The sequence below is a fragment of the Tachypleus tridentatus genome, chromosome 8, assembly GCF_004210375.1.
Source record: "Tachypleus tridentatus isolate NWPU-2018 chromosome 8, ASM421037v1, whole genome shotgun sequence".
Lineage (NCBI taxonomy): Eukaryota > Metazoa > Arthropoda > Merostomata > Xiphosura > Limulidae > Tachypleus > Tachypleus tridentatus.
Window position 1 is genome coordinate 10,394,062 of NC_134832.1, and position 21,603 is coordinate 10,415,664.

The following is a 21,603-nucleotide window of genomic DNA, read 5'->3' on the forward strand; positions in this document are numbered from 1 at the left end:
AATTTATGGATGGAAATGTCAGTTACTATAATATTATGTTTTATAATGATTAAGTATATTTCTTTCCATATCTGCATGTCATAGATGGTGAAATATGGTGGTTTTAAGGTAATTGAGGACTGAACTTGTATCTGCTTTATATTTTTAATTCTTACATTTAATTTATTTTATGTACATTATTGTTAAATGTGATAGATGGTGCGTCTCTGCTCTGTGTTGGCTTAGTTTTACAGATATATCTGTTTCTAATATATGTTTTTTACCCTTTCATACTATAATTTGTGCCATAGTTTTATTTGGCTTTTATGTGGCTTTATTGTCTAATAAGTTGTTTTAACAAAGAGAGGTGGTGTTATTAAACTGTTTTTTGTTTGTTTGTTTTTTTCAGTGTTGAAATTAATGTAAGCATTGTGTGTTTTATATAATTTCAACAAACTTATAGTAGAGTATGTTGGAAATTATATTTTATGCTTATCAGTACATAAGTTGAGCAACTGAAGTGAACAAGGCTCCACTATAGTTAATATCTTTGTAATTTATTTAACCATAAATTGAGCTAATTCTTAGTTTTAGCTGAAATACTGGAGGGTAAGATACTTATATTATTTATGGATACAAGAAATAAGATTTGTATAGTTGTGATGTTTTATTTAAAAAGCATGATAACTGAATTTAAACAGAAAGCTTATGTATGTTTTTCTCAAGTGAAAACACTTAACATTACAAACAAGAGATTCTCTCTTAATATGTTTTTGTTTTTTACATTAATTTTATGTTTGTTTAATTTTATGTTTTTGTGTGTGTTAAATGTGCCCTTTCAAGTTTTATTAATATATACTTTATTCCTTATATGTGTGTATGCATCTTTGTTTCTGATCCTATGTTTAGTGTTTAACATTCATTATTTTTTGTCTTATAATAGGTTGTAAGTTTCTTGAAAATTGAAGATTATTTTCTAAATATTTATGATTAATTTACAAGTATTTAGCAGTCAACAAAGTGGACTATATAAGTAGGATTAAAAATGGATGAATAAGGGAGTGAAAAACTAAATTCAGCTGTACAAAACAAAGTAAAGAGAAAGATTAAGCCATTTGGTTTAATTATATTTTATATTGAGTAATCTGACATGGTAAAAACTTAATAATTATTTAGAAAACAGTAATCTTACATAATATTAAAAAAGACTGCTGCAGCTTATAATATGCCCAGTCTTTACTGAAGATAATTGACACTAGTAATTGTCTTTTTAATCTTTTACATTTCTAGGATATTGATTGGAAGCCCATGTAAACAGCTGTGGTTTTGGCCAGTGCATACGATCAAATAGCTTATGGCCCAGGACAAAATGTATGAGTTGTGGTCATAACTAATAAAACTGATACAACTGTAAAGTGTTCAAGATACAAAACTTTATGGATATTTCTACAACCAAAACATGTTGGCTTGTCCAAAATTGTGTATAGTCATGTCACAACTGCAACTACATATCTTACTTATGGGAACAAGTGTTAGGGTCCCAAAAATTGCCCCCTCTATCCCCTTGAAGGACCCATAATAATTAATACCTGTGGATAAAGGCCCCATAATGTCTTTGCATCACTGTGTTGCACCCTCTGGAACAGTGGCTTTTTGTGTATCTGTAGTTGTTGAATTAGAACCTTTTGTTAAGTATATTAATTGTTCTTTGATATTTATGATTTTTAGGCTTTCTTGTTTTTATTACCTGGTTTGGTGGTTTTGGCTGTAATGCATTTTAATTTTCTTTGTTCAGGAACATTACTGTCATCTTTTTTTCTGACTGATCAAGAATCAACCTCATTAAAAGATCATCTCTGCAAAAATAAAGCTGTTTCTTTGAGGGAACAGCTCTCAGAAATGTTGAAGTCAAACCATTGGTTGCAGGATGCTGACTTAAGTGAATTACTTCAGGTTCCACTCATGAGATCGTGTGCTCATTACTTATGTAGAGAAAAAAGAAGAGGTTATGCTCTCAACAACGTAGGTAAGTGAAGAATAATGTCAAACAGAGTGAGTAATTAAAAAATAATGTTTCAAACAGTGGTATGGAACAATTATATTAAACACTGTGAGTAAAGCAAAATTCAGTGTTTGAAACAGCAAATAATAATGAATTAATATTACAAGAAAATGAATCTTTCACTTACTGCTGCAATGTGCAAACTTTTCATGGTATCCTCCCTCTCTTAATTATGAATTTTGTTGCAACCCTTCGTTCTTCATCCTCTTTGTATAAAAATAGAACAAGTCTTAAAATGGTATGTAGCATAGGGCAGACAGTTGCTCACCAATTTTGCATGATCGGTGGGTTTGAGTGTGGAATGAGGCCCATTCTCGGCTGAATTGTTGATGCAGCAACTTGGAAAGCCCAAAATACCTGAAGATGAGATCACTTGTTTACAGAAAACGCTGTAATGGCAAAAGCTCACCAATCACTTTTCTTAACAGATCAGGTTATGCTTTGCAAACTAGTGTCCACAAGTTCCCAAAAAGTTTAGACTTTAATTTTACCCAGAGAATATTACCATTGAACAGTACTGTGAGTTTTTTGGTTTTTTACTGCCATTAAGTAGATTCAGGATTCATTTGTGTTTTTCTGTTGATTTTGAAGATGAATTGTCACAATACGGCAAATAAAACTGATTTTCTTCCAATAAAACACTGAGGCTAGGAAGAATTTCACACTTTCCATTCTCAAACTGGATTTTACATAGTACATAGTTTTTGCAAAATGCAGATGCTTTGTTGTTCTGGTGCAAAATATTGCTATACTGACCTTACAGTGGCAATTTAAGGACTTTGAAAATATCAACCAGAAGCTACTTTTCATCTGCTAATATTAAGTCGCAGTCTAACAAAATAATACAAAATTCATTTTTTAACTGTGTAATACAACTGAGTACCTTCCCACCTGACACCAGCACACCTCTTTATGCAACAGGAACAGGAGTTTGTTGTACATAGATCCAAGTTTTCCATAAGGAACAGTAGACAACCTGACGTTCATAGCTTGTTATTTCATAAAGTTCACAACACTTGCAACATCTTTTGGCATTTTAATTGCTTCAGGCCGCTATTTCATTGAAGCTAGCACTTTCTTTGGCTCTGAATTCTTTTATGTTTCCTATAAATGAATCTGTCCCCTCAGTGAATAGCCCAAAACAATAAATTCAAGAAAAACTGTGGTGAAAACTCTTCAAGAAGAGAGAAGATGGCTTCTCATGTAGTTCTTTCTTGTGCTTGGCAAAACAGAAACTTTCTACACATTTCCTATTTGTAACAGTATCAGATACTAGAAGCTGAGTTCAGTTTACAACATATTTGATCTCATTAATTTGTAGCAGAGATCAGATCTATACTCCTCATGGTAGTGGCATGCAATAAAAGAATAGCCTTTAGGACCTGACATTGCCTTGCTTCATCCATGATCTCTCATATCTTTATAGCATCAGGTAGAAATAATATTTTTTCTATATTGTGTGGCTTTATGTTTTTCCCAGTCAAATAAGATGCTTATAAAGAAACTTTCAAGGTTTTTGATGGTAAAGTGGTCTGCTTTGACTTTTCAGTTGTTTCACTTTTCACTAAAATACTTCAATGGTGTTTTACTCACATACACAGGGTATTTGATTTCCAAGTGCCTTATAAGTTTATCTGACTTCATGCTGTCATCAGCTAAAATTTGCAAACAACTAGTACACTGTGATTGTTTCTGTAAGTAAAACCAAATTTTAAATACTTCTTTCAGTTCTTACACACTTTGGTTTTTATTTTGTTGCACAGCATAATAGAAAAGTCTGAAGAAATGGAATCTGAGGAAATGATTAGTCCAGTTATGGAGCCATCAATTTGTTTTTGGTTTTTTTCATTATCACTATAATTAATATTTTTTTCTTTTGTTTATGTTTGAGCTGTTGCTTGAAATAAAATTAGATTATTTTTTGACAAACCAGTAAATGTACATAAATGTGAAAATTAAATGTGTAACAAATGTGTAAAAATATCTTGCATGGAATGTAGCAATGACTACAGGTTATATTTCCATATCACTATTGTATAAACATTGTAAAATTTAATGCTACCATTTTACTGTACCTAATGCATCTTCTCTGTGCCTTGATTAAGAGAAAAGTGTTGTTGCCTGAAGTATTAAACACTTCTAATAAGGTCAGAATTTAAACTTTGGATATTGATATGTAAACAGTGTAAATGGAGATTTCATGCTGGCTCTATCATATCTCTTCTTATCTAATAGTAAACATAATAAATGCACAAAAATGAAACATAAATACAATGGATTATAAATTAAAAGATTTCTGGTATGATTTATTAGTGTCACTAGTTAATTTAGTTCCACTTATGAAATAATGGAAAACAATTAGTGTTATGAAGGGCAGTTCTTTTTATGCTTACTTATGACTACATTAGATCAAACAGTAATGTTCCAAAATGAAGACTCACCTCTCACACAGAATAGCTTATTTTCATTTAGATTTGCATGACCTGCCAAAGAAATTTGCAAACCACTTACCTTGTGGAAATTCCTACCTAATCTTACTTCATACTGTATGAATTTCCACCACTGCATGATAGAATAATCATGCAGTGATGCCCTCTACATTTGCACTCATAAATACCCATTCTTCTTCTTCTTCTAACTGTTGTTAACAAATATGGTTGAGTTTGACAAGATTTACCACTTTCTCAATTGTAAATTTTCACTTGATTGAGTTTAGACATATTTAATACAAATCCTGAATTCACAGTTTAATGTGAGTAAAGATATTCACACTGAACAAATTACCAATAACTTATTAGAAAGGTTTTTTTTCTGTGAAAGTAGTTGTTCAATGTGTGGTGGGGTCCATGGTTCAGCCAGAACCCTTTGCTTCAGTTTCCTCCACTAACTTTCTTTCCCACTTTTTTTTTGAAGCCTAACATTAAGAATAATTAATTTTTTGCAAATTCGCTTTAGGAACTTCATTACCTACTGAAGAGCAGTCTCAGTCTTCCTCGAATTTTCAAAACTTTATTACTGATGTAATATCAACTCAATATCTCATCCACTTGTTAATTCTCTTAAACTATCACCTCAGCTGTGCCAAACCTTCTCTATTTACTTATAGGACCTGGATCACCTAGCAACCAAAGGTTAGGTCTCACCTCCCTATCTGTTAGAGGGACCATAGTTTCTCTAGGACCCCTTTGGCTGTGCACATGAGCAGACCCTAAAGTTGGCATTGCACAACCAGTAGAATGTTTCTAGGAATCCACTGTCCTCACCAATCCTCCCACCTTCTCTACTGAAAGATTTTGTTTAGTGGGTATCTACTCCAACATTGCCTCCAGTGTTCCTTAATGTCTTCCCACAGTGAACCTTCACCTCTTTACAGATACTTCTCTCTCTGGGTATAAAACACCCCTGAACAATTGTTTGATTTATAGTTTTTGAACTCTGTAGGAGCATTTGTTACATGTCAACACCTTCAGACTGCTTGTTTTCCATTGGGCATTCTCTACTCTCCTTATCTTCCTTGTGGTTCATTTGGTAATAATCAGTTGTGTCTCATATCAACCACCAGGGCTCTGGTTTCAGATTCTGGACCTCCTTTATTGGGCCCAATTATGATGGGTGAGTTTAATTACCTGTCATGTTGTGCATACACTAAACATTATTGCAGACCATCTCTCTCATTGAGACATCATCCTACTGAAAGAATTGTACCTTCATTCTTGAATATTCTATTGGATCTCTCTCTAGATGCATTTTCTACACTGCTCAGTACCACATTTCCTCTCTCTTATTTTTCCATACCTCACCCATCAGCTCTGGCTATCAATATTCTTAATCAGAACCAGTCCCACTTTCCTCTTTGTCTGCCCTCATTTCCACCATTTACCTCATGGCTTTGCTTTGATTTGGGACACCCCTTGCAGAGTTCTATTAGTGGTTTTAATTACTTTGTTTTCTCCTGACCAAGCCCCTTTCCTCTTCCAAACATTCTGTTCCATGTGGTCCAACTGTATATGCCACTTTTTCATCAGAGAGTAAAATTCTTTTATCTTTTTGTATGGGATTTCTCCTGTCTCCATTGTCATGCTGGTCTACCTTATAATATAGCTTTCTTTCTGTCCCACTCTTGTTACTCTTTCATATCTTCTGAGCACCAACATAACTGTTTTCTTTATCTCTGTTGCACTTCACTATTTCACTCTACCTTACAATACTTTACGTCATTCTTCACATGGCTGTGTGTCTCCACCATTGCAAATTATTAAGTGGCACTATCGACAACATTCTGCCATTCCTGAAATTGCAGAATTTTTTATTAACTTCTTCTTACCACTCTCTTTCATTCTTTCTTAATCCACAGACACTCTTGTCATGCCCCTTACTTGAATGGAACTCAAAAGTGATTCTTCACATTCTCACCTGGGACCCCTTTGAACCTCTTGCCATTTGTTCCCTGTATCATCTTTCTTGAAACATATTTCCTTTTCCTTTTTATCTGTGATTGCTTTCATTCTGATTTCTATGCCATACATTCCTCCCAAAATCTACAACTGCAATTACCTCTTCTTTACCCCAGCCAGCTCTTCTTTCTCAAGACTTCTGCTTCTAAGGAAGTGGGTATACTTTTCCTTCATATCCCATCTTTCTGTGTCTCATATCTGTGACCATTCTGACCCAGACAGATCCTATGCACTGTACAGGTCCTTTGTTATTATATATATCAGAATTCCTCCATCTGGGGCTTCCATCACTGTATTTTCATTTCTTGTAATTCCTTCTCTACAAGAGACTTTTCTACCTCTTACCAGATAGATCTGCCAACTCATTCATCTGGTTTACTTCTCTTTGGGGTGGATGATTGTCAGCTTTTTCATGTCTTTTCCCACCAGGTTTGGCATCTTACTCTTTCATTTGCAGCCCATTTCAGATTATCCAGGCTGATATATGGGCTTCTCCACACTCTTTTGTCATCCACCATCTACACCACCTGGATGTCTCATCTCTGAATGGATTTAGATTTCTGCCCATTTCTTATATTTTTATTACTCACAAATAACTTACTATAGGATCCCACCATGCTGCCAGTGTTATTATTTCCTATGGCATAATTACACAAAATAATCATCAGGTCAGGATAATTGAAAGTAGTCATGCCATCTCCCCAGGTCCTGCATTTGCCCATTTAGATATGAGGTTTCAAAGCTAGCCATTGTACTATTTCCAGTAAAAAACCTTTCCAGGTTGAAGGACTGATGGGAATCTGAGCATATTCTCTTTGTGTCTCCTATCTGAATTCTCTCTCCTCATCGAGTGGAGCATGTGAGACTTTTGCAACTTACCAGCTTCCAGCTACTGAAGTGATGGACCATGAAAAATCCTCACTGATTTGAACCTAACTATTGGGGTTTGAACAAGGAGTCTGTCTACTATTTGACAGGAGACTGAAGTGTATTGAAGTACAATGTGGGTCACCCCACATATATATAATTATTGGGTTGGTTGGTTGGTTTGGTGTTTTATGGCACAAAGCAACTTGACTATCTGCACCAATAATTATTAGGAGCGTACATCTCATCATAGTAGTCAATACCATATGTACCTAGATATTGATGCCATGATACAATATATAAATACAGAAATTTTACCAATAGTTTATAACAATGTTTTGGAATCTTGTCTGTAATTTATCAGCTATATTTTTAAGTACATCATACTTCACAGTGCTTTTTCAAATTATCATGTTTTATCAACTAAATAACAGCTAGCATATAAATAAAATAAAACTAATATCTGTCTTATCTGTTTTGTTATTGTTACTCTGCAAATAATGTTTTGGATAAAAGAAATGAAAACAAAGTGTAGTACTTGATATTTATCTTCATTTATTAAATCATTAACTTTTAAAAAAAGTCTTTATTAAAAATCAATGTTTTTTCTTTACAAAAGTCTCGTAATGTTTACTGAAAGCTTGCCAAATTTCATGAAAATGCATAAATTGTATCACATTATACAAAACAATGTATCAATACAATTGTATTGCATCTTCACAATATGATACTTATATCATGTTGCTCTATCATCACATGTTTAATAACTTACACGTCACAGTCTTCAGATAAACTGGTATTACAAATCCCTGTATTGGTCCTTTACATAGGACTATTGTTCTACATCATACTATAAAATAAAAACTCTTTCACAGCTCATGTACATCCCACAGAGACTGAAGGTAAAGTAATGGTATATTTAATACAGTTGCCTCCTCCTCCAGCTGGCATGAAGTATGTAGAAACTAACAGTAAAGTTGAAATGATCACCCTATACACACCAATGATGTATTTATGTAAAAACGGTTGGTTTGAGTTGAGAAATTTTTTATGTAGAGGAGCCGTTTTTACATATATTTTTCTCGACAAGTGGGTTTTCTCGTCATCACTGACACCAGTAATGTTTCACTCGTACACTCTACCTACTTCCACAGCAAGCAAGGGACCTGTAGTGGTTGACAATCGAGTAGAAGTTATATGTATCCATATTGACATGATTCCATATAATGCCCTTCTTGCACAGCTGGCATAGAGACTAACAGAAGAAGAAGGGAGTATGAATAAGTTGTCACAAGTTTCTCTCTACTGTAGCTGAATTTGACCTGATAAGTCAAACAGTTGAGAAGGTGAGCATTCAAAAGTTAGTCTGAATGAGCCCCAACCTCATTACACATTTAAGCTATCCTGACAACTTATGTGTAAATATTTGGGCAACCATATACTTATTCCACCTGTTCTTTTGACATTTTCTGTTGTTTTTTTTCTCTTATCTTATTATACAAGGGCAAAGAGTACACTCTGAATGAGAAGAAATACAATCTCCCAAGGGTATGCCTCCATAGAGCCTCTTCTATCTAGTGTTACACCTCATAGGCTTCCTTTAGTCACCTTCTGGAAAGAGCTTATATGGGTAATCTTTGTATCAGTGGTATTCTTAGTATCCTATATGAGGAGGAAAATATTACTTTTGGAAGTTAACATTTTCCTTACATGAACATGTATTTCTTATAGGTAATTGACAAAGCACACATTCCCACTCATCCTCCTCGTTTTTCTAGTGCACATCTCTTGTTGCTTCATCAAAGAAAGAAGATTCACAAGCATCAATACAGAGCTAATCATTGTGCATGCAGTTGTATCAAACTCTTGTTGGTGGAGGATTTTGTTGCATGATTACATCATCATACAGTGGTTCAAATTCATGTAGTTTCACTTCAGAAAAGTTTCACAAGGCTGTTGGCTTGCATACTGCTGGAAGAACACGTGAACTAAAAAAGAAAGTAAGCTATTCTGTATGAGGCAGTGAGTATATATTGAAAATACATTTTCTAGCTGACAAAACACATTAACTTTCTCATCATGAGCCTTGTTAATTAGACTAACTGCATGACCTCTTTTTTACTTGCTTAAAATCATTATGGTTTTGGCAGTACTAACTTTTAATATATCATGTATATTTTCATAAAATTTTGCATTTGCCCAGGCCTTTTTTTCATTTTCACTGTCAATTATTGATGACATTTAATTCTTTTCTTTTTTTTTAATACTATGAAACTAATGCCAATATAGTCATTGACTTTCCCATGGGAACAAAGCTTGTACTAACAAAGAAATTGGCAATCCTTCATTCAGAAAGCAATGTAATATAACTTGTCATTTGATAGATCAAAATTTGGCATTTTATTGGTTATACATAATACAGAATTAAATATAAGAGACTTAACAAATCCTGAAAAAGAAGATGTGATGAGGGGCCTGATTTTCTATTTGATAGCTCCATTACCAAACAAAAATTGAAAGCTATAAACATTATGGTTTGTCTGAGTAATGATGATTTTATAGTGAGTAATTTACATTAAATGCCATACTTATTGGAGGGGAGGTGAAAAAAAATTAAGAGAGGATGCTTAGATTAAACATATCACATTTCTCACACTAGGAGAAATTCAGGATTTTTTTGAAATATTGCTTTATAAAATTAGGAACTTGAAACTTTTATACAATTAAAGTTTGGTTATTAGCTATAGTTTTATGCTATATGAAGTGGTATAACATAAAGTAATTTAATAGAATGTAAGTCACTAAAATCTTTTGCATGAGCAGTAAAACATACCTGAGCAGAGAGGGTTAAGAATAAATACAACAGAGATATGATTACACTAGATAACCTAGCTAACAAAACATAGTGACAATTACTAAATAGCTCATACTGACCTAAGTGTAAATGTAAAGGATGATCAAATAGGCTGTTTGAACTTTTGAGATTTGTCCAGTGGAAGAAGGGGAGATTTTTGAAATGGATTTAAATAGGGTAGGGATTGGCTTGTTTGCTAAAGCTGTTAACATAGCTGTAAAGGGAGTATTAAGCTAGAACTATACAGTGATGTAGGCTAGGAAAAACTAAATGCAAAAAGAATAAGAGGCAGAGAAAAGTTTAGCATATGTAATGAGTATAAATGTAGTTATAAGGATAAGTTTAATTTTTATTATTGTAATGCTAGAAGTATAAGAAATAAAATAGATGACTATAGCTTTATTGTGAATGGAGGATTTTGGCGTGATGAGAATAACTGCAACATGGTTAAACACAGATGATTTTTTATGACAGAAGTTATTTTGCAAAATAAGAATTACAAGATATTTATTAAGGATAGAGTATTAAAGAGGGCAGAAATAGCTTTATATGTAAAATGTGAGTTACATACAGTTGTAGTTGAGGGTATTAAAGATAATAGCAATGAGATTGAATCCATTTGGGTTTCTGTTAGTGGATATAAATGGAAAAGGCTTTTAGTGAGGATTTGTTACATACCACCAAATGACACTGATAACATTAGTGAGAAACTTTACCATAAGATTAGGATTTCAGCTGTTAATGAAATTATAATTATGGGTAATTTTAATTTCAGGCATATATATTTTTGGAAATGCTAAAGTCAAACCACGTGGGAGAAGCGGTTTTGGAATCTGTTAAGGGTGACTTTATTCACCAATTAATTAAGAAATTTACTAAAAGTAATACTATTTTAGATTTATCATTAATTTCAAATATAGAAATGATTGAGAGGGTAGGAATTGGGGAACATCTGGGTGCAAGTGATCATTGCTTTATTAGGTTAATATTTTGCTTCATATGGAAATCCTTATCTCCGTAATTATGATATGGTTACAAATTTTGGAGGGATATGACAAGCATTATCAGTTGTGAATTGGGCAGCTGAGTTATTGGGAAAGACTGATAAGTTGTGGGAAATGTTTAAGTATTCAAGGTAAGCATGTTCCTTATGAAACAAAAAGAGTAGTGCAAGTAAAAAAGACAGGTTTGCTCATAAAGAGTTTGAGAGATAAAAGTAAAGGAAAGCATCTTAAGTTTAAGTAATTTAAATTGATTGACCTGAAAGAAGACTTACAAATTATAGAAAATCAAGAATATTGGTGAAACAGAAAATTAGGACATTAGAAAGATTGTATGAGAAAAGGTTAGCTGAAAAATGTGAAAATTAACAATAAAGATTACTTTAAATACATTAAGGGTAAACAAAATGTTAGAATCGGGTTAGAACACTAAATGGATGATAAAGAAAAGCTAGTATCTTATGAGTATGAGATGGTTGGGTTATTAAATTTTGCTTTTTCTTTAGCATTTTCTCACAAACATTTAAGCAGTATTCCACATCTTGAACAGTTGATAAGTGGAAATGATATTGCATTAAATCTGAGCTAGTTAGGAACAATTGGGAAGCTTAAAAGAATCGATAAGGCTCCTGGACCAGATAATATTTCCCCAAGGGTTTTGAAGGAGGTAAAAGATTGAATAATTCAGCCACCTACTATTATTTTTTGTCAGTTCTTGAGTAGTGAGCAGGTGCAGTAGGCTTGGAAGTTAACTAATGTAATTCCTTTTGTCATGAGAGATGATAAAAATTGTCTCAGTAATTATAGACCCATTAGTCTTATGTCAATTGTGGAAAAAAGTTTTGGAAAGTCTGTTAAAAGATTCTTTGCAAAGTCATTTAATAAAGTTTAAAATTTTATTGGATAGTGAACATGGTTTCACTAAGGGAAAATCTTATTTTACAAATCTTTTTACATTTTTTGAAAAGGTTACTGCTTATGTGGATGAGGATAAGATGTAAATTTGGTGTATGTGGGTTTTCAGAAAGCATTTGACTAAGTGCCACATAAAAGACTTGTTAAAAAGAGTTTGTCTACAGATGTGTGGAATAAGCAAATTGGGTAGAAGAATGGCTGACATCAGTGACATAGAAGAAAGAATAGTCAATAAATTACTTAAATTTGCAGATGATATTAAGGTCTTGGGTGTTGCTAGCTTTAAAAAAGCAAGCTGCTACTTTAAAAAGGGTTTAGATTATTTAGTGAGTTGTTCAAGTAAATAGTAGATGGGTTTTTATTATAAATGAAAGATAATGCATATGATGTATCATAATTTGAATTATAAGTATAATTTGGATAGGAATAACCTTAACAGTGTCATAAATGAAAGGGATCTTGGTGTAGTGGTTGATCGCTCTCTAAAGCTATCCATCCAATGTGCTACTGCTAGTGTTATGGCAACTAGGATTTTAAGATGTATCTACAGAAATATTGAACACAAGTCTAAAGAAGTTATAATTTCTTTGCATTGGTCACTGGTTAATCAATGGAATATTGTATTCAGTCTTGAGCTCTTTACCTTGGGAAAAACATTGAATTGGCAGACAAGGTTCAATGGTTGTTAGAATTGTGCATGGGATGGAGGGGTTGTCATATGAGGAGAGGCTGAAATCTTTCAAACTGTTTTCTCTTAAAAAAGAAGAGTTAGAGGGGATCTGATTGAAGTGTTTAAGATTGTAAAGGGAATTGATAGTATTGATGTATCATCTTTTTTCATATTTAACAGTGAGAAGAGTAGGAACTAGAAGAAACAAGTATAAATTTTGGCAGTGATGGAGTTATCTTCAATTAAAATAGTTTTATTTTTCTAACAGGATGTTTGGTCTTTGGAAAGGGTTGCCTTCAGATGTTGTAGAGGCAGTAAATATAATTGCTTTTAAGAAGAAGCTTGATAAGTATATGAATGATAAGGACTAGCTTTAAAGTTTTTTTAAGTTAATCTAGTTTAGAGTGTAGAACAGCTGAGATGGACCAACAGGTCCCATCTTGTCTCTAAACATTGTCATATTAATTATTGTAGTTAGTAACCATGTTTAACAAAACACAATAACAGATTTTTAACATCTCGCATGACAGTACCACTTTACCAAGTTGACAACACATGATAACAAATGCTATGTATATCCTTATAGTGAAATACAAATACACCAGTTAGCCTAACTAACGAAACATAATAGCTATTGCTGAATAGCTGATTTTGAGATATCATAACCTTAGTTACCTTATTTAATCAAAGGTACTAGCAACTGTTGAATAATACATTAATTGACACAGCTAACAAAACACAAAAAGAATGACTCAATAGAACCTAATGAGATACAACTACACTAGTTAACCTAGCTAACAAAGTACAGTAAAAAACTGCTGAATAGGTAATACTGATGTAAGACTACAATATAGGTATTCTAACTAATGAAACACATTAATAATTTCTGAATGGCTATTACTAAAATATGTTAATGTGGGTAATCTAGTTACTAAACCTAACTAATTAATGCAAAGTAACAAGTGCTGAATTTCTCATCATATTGAAATATGACTGCACTAGTTAATCTGTGTAACAAAATACAGTAAAAAGTGCTGAATATCTTATTGTGTTGGCATACAAGTACATTTGTTCACCAAGCTAACAAAACATAGCAAAAACTGCTGAAGAGCTTATACATTAAAGTAGATAGGTAAAGTGTTGAAAAATTGCTGAAGAGTTTATAATGATATATGAAAACACTATAGTTAATCTAGCTAACAAAATACAGGGACAACTGCTAAATAGCTCATACTGATATATGACTACATTGTTACATTACAGTTACGACGGAAAGTGTTCGTACCCCTGCATCCCGAGTAGTTTTTTGCTCATAACTTAAAAAGTATCACGATTAGGCTTATAGACGTATAATGTATTATAAATATTATACAAACACACATCTGCATAAATTTTTATGTAAATTAAACAACAAATAAACTGTTTATAGACAACTAACCAAAAATAGGAGGAGCAGAAAGTGTTTGTACATTTCAGAATGTGTAGAAAAACTAATATTCCCATAAAAATTTTGTTTAGTTTGGGAAATAAACTACATTATACCATTCCAGACCTAGACACTGGGTTCGTATTTATTGGGATTTAGCCAGCAAAACATTTACTTACGGCAATTTAGCTCTGTCTCCGTCATTATCTGCTTGGTCATCATGGCAAACAGGAAACAACTGTCCAGTGATTTAAAAAACCGAATTACTGTAAAATACAAGTCTCGTGTGTCTCTTTCCGGTATTGCTACACAACTTAATGTGCCAAAATCTACTGTTCAAAGCATAATTGCCAAGTTTAAGCTCACAGGATCAACTGCTAACCTCCCTCGTTCTGGACACCCCACCAAAATTTCAGAGAAAACTAAGAGGAAGGTTCTCTGATAAGTTGGTAGGAACCCTCGTTTAACACATAATGACATACAGAAACTGGAAAGGGAAACTGGGGTTGAAGTAACCACCTCTACAGTTATGAACATGTTACGCTCTTCTGAGTTCAAAGCATACCATCCTCGTAGAACTCCATATTTAAAGCCTGTTCATTTAGAAGCACGATTGAGGTATGCAAGAAAGCATGTAGATAAACCCTTTATCTATTGGAAGAGTATTCTTTGGTCAGACAAGACTAAAATAGAGCTTTTCGGCCACAATGATGTTCGCAATATTTTCCGTAAGAAGGGGGAACGAAATCTTCCAAAGAACACCATCCCTACATTTAAACACGGAGTTGGCTCGATCATGTTATGGGGTTCCTTCAGCTCTTCTGGTATAGGCAACCTTCACCGCATCAACAGAATCACGAAAAAAGAAGAGTACATTGATATATTAGGCACTTATATTAAGAATGATGCTCAGAACTTACGACTTTGGTGTCATTGGATCTTCCAGCACGACAATGACCTTAAGTATACATTGAAATATGTGCAATCCTGGTTGCAGAGGAACTACGTAAGCATTCTGGAGTGGCCATTGCAATCACCCCATCTCAACCCAATTGAAAACCTTTGGCATGAGTCGAAGATCAGGGTTCATCAGCATCATCTGAAAAACTTGCAAGAGTTGGAGGCCTTCTGTAAAGAAGAATGGAAGAAAATACCAGTTGAGTACTGTCAAACGATCATGGAGGGCTATGAGGAGAGATTGCGCCAAGTAATTCACCTGAAAGGCTATACAACTGACCATTGAAGTAGACACACAAACACTTTCTGCCTCTCCTATGTTTGGATATTTGTTTAGAAACAGTTTATTTGTCGTTCCATTTACATAAAAATTTATGTAGATGTGTGTTAGTATAACATTTATAATTTACTATATTTTCATTATCCTAATTGTGATACTTTTTAAGTTATGAGGAAAAAGCAACTCATGACGTAGGGGTATGAACACTTTCTGTTGTAATTGTAGCTAAAAGAGCATAGAGAAAAAAATGTTCAATAGCTCATCACACTACATTGGTTAACATGTGTAAAAAACACAGTAGCAGCTGTTGAGTTGCTTGCTCATCACACTACGTTGGTTAATGTATAAAAAACACAGTAGCAGCTATTGAGTTGCTCCTACCAACACATAACTTCATGAGTTAACTTAGATAACAAAACATAGTTACAGTTGCTAAAAACAGCTCATACACACTGATGTACAGTTTCAAAAGTTAACTTAGCTAACAAAACACAGTAACAACTGTTACTACACTAATTAAGCTAGCAATCAAAAAACTATAACAGTTGTTGAATTACTCATACTGGCATGTGACTATTTTACTTAAACTGTGTAATAATACACAAATGATAAGGAGAATACTGGATATCAGTAATTGAATACTTCAAATCTTTATGAATACAAATACAAAAATGAACATAGGAAAAATTCTGAGTATTTTGTGGAATATGAATACATAGGAATGTGTTCATGAATACATTCTTGAATACTTTCTCAGGTAATATGCAATAATGATAAAACAGCAGATGGTAATATTTCAGTACTTTTATGAAATATACTTTGTAGAAATTGGAAAAACAAAACAAAATTTCAACAAATAATAACATTTGAATAATTTTATTTTTCAAAATGCCATAACAAAATTTTAGAACAAAAAGTTTTGAAAGGGATCCAGTGCTACAGCTAAGCAGAAGACACTTCATTGCTCATATTGAGTCAGCTAGGCATAAATAGATTTCTTCAGAGTGGAGACAAGATTACAATTATATCCAGACTGCATGCTCTCAGTTTCAGTCATTAGCCTATAAACACATGGCACTACATAAGTGAAGGTAACAATGTTTTGACCCTGGGTGAAATCTTTTGTCTCTTAACAAGGTATCATTATTGTCATCAAATCTGCAAGATCCTGGTACATCAAAATTATCCAATTTCTTAATCACTTTAACTTCTACGTCCAGCTTTTATCATGCTGTTCCTGACCATGTTGGAAAAGCAGGGACCAGGTTCAGGAAGAAATTTTCTGCTGATTTAGATTTATCCCAAAGTTCTTTTCCAACTCTGGGTGGTGTTTGCAGTTCAAATCTGGGCAAGCAGAAAGGCTTGACAATATTGGATGCCTTATCAGATGTCACATATGACACCTTGTTATTGATGTTAAAGAGGTTTATTATTTCATCATATTAAGCTGCAGTGTTATCAAATGTGTGATGATCCTTGAAATGCTGATGTGTCAGTATAACTGTTTGAATTTTCCAGTCAAGTGTAAAATGACCAGTGACTCCAAGAGAGCTGTACATTTATCAGCTACTCCAAGTATCAACTGTGACATTGATGTTGGGTACAAGTTGTAGTTGGGCGATGATGTTTTCCCTGACTTTGGTAAATCTGTTCTCAATCAACATTATGGACAGATGCTTGTGACTGGGAAGAATATACCAAGAATTCATGACTGCCATTATGTCTTGAATATCTTTTGTCTCCACCACTACAAGGTTTCAGTGTACTGGCAATAAAATTAATGAGCGTGTTAGTGATGCGCTTCTGACGAGGATGTGTAGACTTGTATTTAGCTGATTCTGTACAGTACTTGCTTTTGTAGGTTGCTGCACATAGGCAGAAGTAGCAAAGCCAGATGAATACTTCTGCAGCTCTGCTAGAAATAAAAAAGTTTATTTTAGTTATAAAATATAGTTAATAATAAAAACATATTATACTAAATAAATGAATAATAAAAAATGTAGGTTACATTGCATGGGAAATTTAGTTTACTCATATTACATTATATAATTTACATAGAATATAGTTCATATTAATAAAAATAATAAAAAAGCTTACCTTCAGATGTGTCACAGGTTAGAAGTTGGTTTTTCCTGTAGTCCACTCACAATATTTACACCTTATGAACATATCTAACAGTAGGAAGTGTGTAATGTTCATGTATCACTAAAAGCAGTTTAGCAGCCATCTCGAGTTCTCTCAAATGACTTGACTGGATTAATAACCATATAATATAATAACTTCTAAGACAGGTGTAGAATAATGACCTGATTTGACTCTCTAACCACAGGCATTCTACACTGTGCATATCATGATGTTTTTAATTCAGAATTTAATTAAACTGCTTTTTGTTCATGTTGTAGAATTAGTATAGCATAAGATTATTAATAATCCTTATTTTAATAGTATATAAGTTTAAGTTCTTAATTTTTGAGACAATATTTTAAAAAATCCTGAATTTCTCCCAATGTGAGAAATGTGACTTTTTCTCACTAAGCATTACTCTTCTCTAATGTATTTAATATTTCTCCAAGAAGTTAAAAATTAAACATAAATTACTCATTATAACATTGTTATCATTCAGGCAAAGCATAATTTCCATAGCCTTCATTTTTTTTTTGTTACATAGCCATCAAATGAAAAAATCAAACAGACCTCTTGCCTTACCCACGTGTCCTATCTTTTCTTTTAGGATTTATCAATAGTTCTCTCTGTTGTTTAATACAATGTTATTAGTCTGAGTGCAAGGTGATTTCATGTCTTGATTAAAAACTATTCTTCATTCCAAAAAACACAAATATTATTTGTGTAATCTCTAAAACGTCCTAAATACATTTCAAATGTTTATTTTCAGTTGGACTTTATATTTTGTTATTTTCTATACATGAACTACGTGGGGTCTGTTACTTGACAAACCTCTTAACCATCATAAAAAAAATATTAAATAAATATAAATTATGCTTTTTTCATGCTAGAATGACTACATATTTTAACACAAAAATACAAGTGTTTAGTCTAAGTAGCTTAAGTTTCATAATGCTATATATTTATATATATTTACTTTTAATTTTTTATTATGTTGGCCTTACAATCATGCCTACCTAAATTACATAACTTGCATTGATGTAGTGCACATGCACTCATGTTATGTATCCAGTAATATAAAACTAACCTTTAGTCTTCCCTATCTTAGCTGTGCTTTAATGGACTAATATTTTGTAACATACAGTCAAATTTCAACTATTATACATTATTTGTGTATATAAGTTGTTACTGTTAAGAAATAAATTATTAAACTTATCTTTTCTTGAAATACAGAACAAAAAATGAAGCAAGGCAAACAGTTATATCTTCTAGCTACAGCCTTTGAACTCAGTTCCTGCTGAACATAAATTGCTAAGCCTTTTAAAATTTTGCACTTGTAGGATATTAAACAAAGTTCTTTTTAGGGTTCATGTATACAGTTGAGTAGCCAAAAAGTCATAAATAATTGTACTGATGTCACAAAATACCATTATAATTTATTATACTTATTAAGTAAGATGTATCTAGGTTTTAAAAATTTGAACTTCAAGCAGACTAAAGACACAACTTACCTTCTTGAAATTTTGGTTTGAAAGAATGTGGCAACCTTTTCACAGATTAAAATAGCTGAGGAAACCATTAGGAGTGCATTCTAACCTGTTTATTGGTTATTTATAAGTCATATAGTGAAGTAGGTGTACGTAAGGGGCCATTTCCAAAAATAAAGATGAACTGGGCCACTATGTTTAATTCAGTGCATAAGCTATATCTAAGCAAAATAAAAAGATATTAGGCTCTTATTATATATTCTAGGTTGTTGATATTAATAATTTGAGTTCATAATTTATATGAAACTATAGACTTAGTATTTTGATATCACAAACACCTAATTTTAAACACTGCTGCATTCAATGTACCACATGACTCACTAAAATTTTTTTTGGGGGGTGTTCTTTTAATATTTACTTTTAACTTAATTTTAACTCTTATATATAACATTAACATTTGAATTATAATCTACAGTTTAATTCCAAATCCGTCACAAAAGGGTTAATATGAAAAATTTCACATGCTGGGTGTTGCCGGTAAATTATTGTTTCTTTAGTGATGTTTACATTCCTCTACTTATCTGTATCTGGTTTCTGTTAAGACAAGCATACCATGGACTGTACTGGAAAATGGTAGCTCAGGCTGTTGATACTCATAGGCCTGAGTGTATTTTCTAGTCTAGGCTCACTGCAGTATTCTTGTTCTTTTAATTTAATTCCTTATGAAAGCATTTAGGTGGAAGTTTGTTTTTGTTGTGGTTTTTTTTTGACAACTTGAGAATAAGTTTTCCTGGCTTTGATTGTTATCATTCTTTAACTCCTGACATGTAATCTACAATTTTTTTTATTTACATGTATGCATGAGGTTTTTCCTTCCTATTTAATGCTCTAGCTTCTTTTTCTAAAGCTAAGAAAGATAATTCTATCAGGTCATCCCATAAGTAATGTCCGAAAATGTAATACAGAAAGTGCATCATCATTTTCATCTTCATAGAAGGCTTTAATAACTAAAATATGTAGTGAGACATGTATAAAAATGTTCAAACAAATAAAATAAAATAAACCAACTCCACTTTTTTCAAATCATTAATTAAATAAACCCATATGGAGATGGATGTATCTGAGGAGCACATTAAGCATATAATACTTTATGAGTTTAAAAAAGATAACAGTGCAGCAGAAACTACATGAAACATTTAAGGTGTTTTCAGAAGTTCAGATCAGTTGACTACAGCTTAAGTAATGTGCCATGTTCAGGTTGTCCTGTTGAGTTTAATGATGACTTTCTGCTGGCTGTACTTGATGAAGATTGTGCCGTGTCAGTTGAAGAACTAACACAGAAGCTTAATTCAACCCATTCAACAGTTCACCATCATCTGCAACAGCTTGGAAAGGTGTCAAAACTTGGAAAATGGGTGTTCCATGATTTGACAGAAGCCGACCTTAAAGCAAGAGTGGACATTTGCATTTCTCTGCACTCTTGTGAACGTAACTCACCTCTTCTGGACAGGTTAGTGAATGGAGATGAAAAATGGATATTTTATAAAAATTTTAAGCTCTGCAGAAAACGACTCAGTGCAAGTTAACTGACTAAAGCACAACCCAAAATGGACCTCCGTCTTAGGAAGGTCTTGTTAAATGCTTGGTGGGATATTGTTGGTGTGATCCACTTTGAGTTGCTGGCACTCAATGTAACAATTACATCATACTTCTATTGTCAACAGTTAGAGCACTGAATGTTACATTGAAAGAAAAGAGGCCTGCCTTGATCAATTGTAAAGGTGTTGTGTTACACCAGGATAATACACGGCCCCTTACAGCAAGGATCACATCTGCAAAAATTGAAGAGCTAGAATGGGAACAACTTCCACATCTTCCTTATTCTACAGACCTTGCCCTATCTGATTATCATCTATTCTAAAGTTTGCAGAACTGTCTCGAAAAAGATCTTGGAACACATGAACATGTCAAAACTACCCTCTCAACATTCTTTTTCTACAAATCCCAAATTTTTTATAGAAGTGGCATTCGGAAGCTTGTGAATCGTTGGCAGGAAATAATTAATAATAATGGAACATTCATTATTGATTAAATAACATTAATAGCATTTGAAATCGTTCCTCTTTTTCTGAACCTAATATTGGACATTACTTAAGGGATGACCTGATACATAGTGTTCTTATTTTTATGATATACTGATGTATGTTCATAGATGCTTCTAAAGTACTCAAATCCCACTTGTAAACATATTACATTTTTGTAGGAATGTTGTATTCAGTCTTGTTCTCTATCACTAACATTAATCTTTTGTTGTGGAAGTCATACTTCTTGCTTGCAGACAATATACAAAGACAAAGGTGACCTAATTTTAGTGTAATATCTTTTGAATAATATCATCTCTTAGATTTGGTCAACTTTATATATGAAACACCATTTTTATATAAAAGATTGATGCTGAAAGGCACATACCTTTACATAATTTTCATGGTAGTATTCTAACTGACAATAAATTCTTATTATTTCACCT

The 21,603-nt window shown here is 32.9% G+C and overlaps 1 protein-coding gene across 14 annotated transcripts in view; it reads left to right on the forward strand.

Moving 5' to 3' along the window:
* The window catches only part of LOC143258512 (malonyl-CoA decarboxylase, mitochondrial-like), a 113,880-nt gene that overhangs the window by 80,354 nt on the left and 11,923 nt on the right, over positions 1 to 21,603 (forward strand). For 12 of the 14 annotated variants that reach the window (XM_076517593.1, XM_076517586.1, XM_076517595.1 and 9 more), the window contains one exon: positions 1,775 to 2,005. In XM_076517593.1, the coding sequence (XP_076373708.1) occupies positions 1,775 to 2,005 (231 nt within the window). Of the gene's footprint in view, positions 1 to 1,774; positions 2,006 to 3,804; positions 4,253 to 9,140; positions 9,363 to 21,603 lie in introns of those variants that run through there. The other 2 variants (XR_013032329.1, XM_076517597.1) reach the window with 2 other exon arrangements.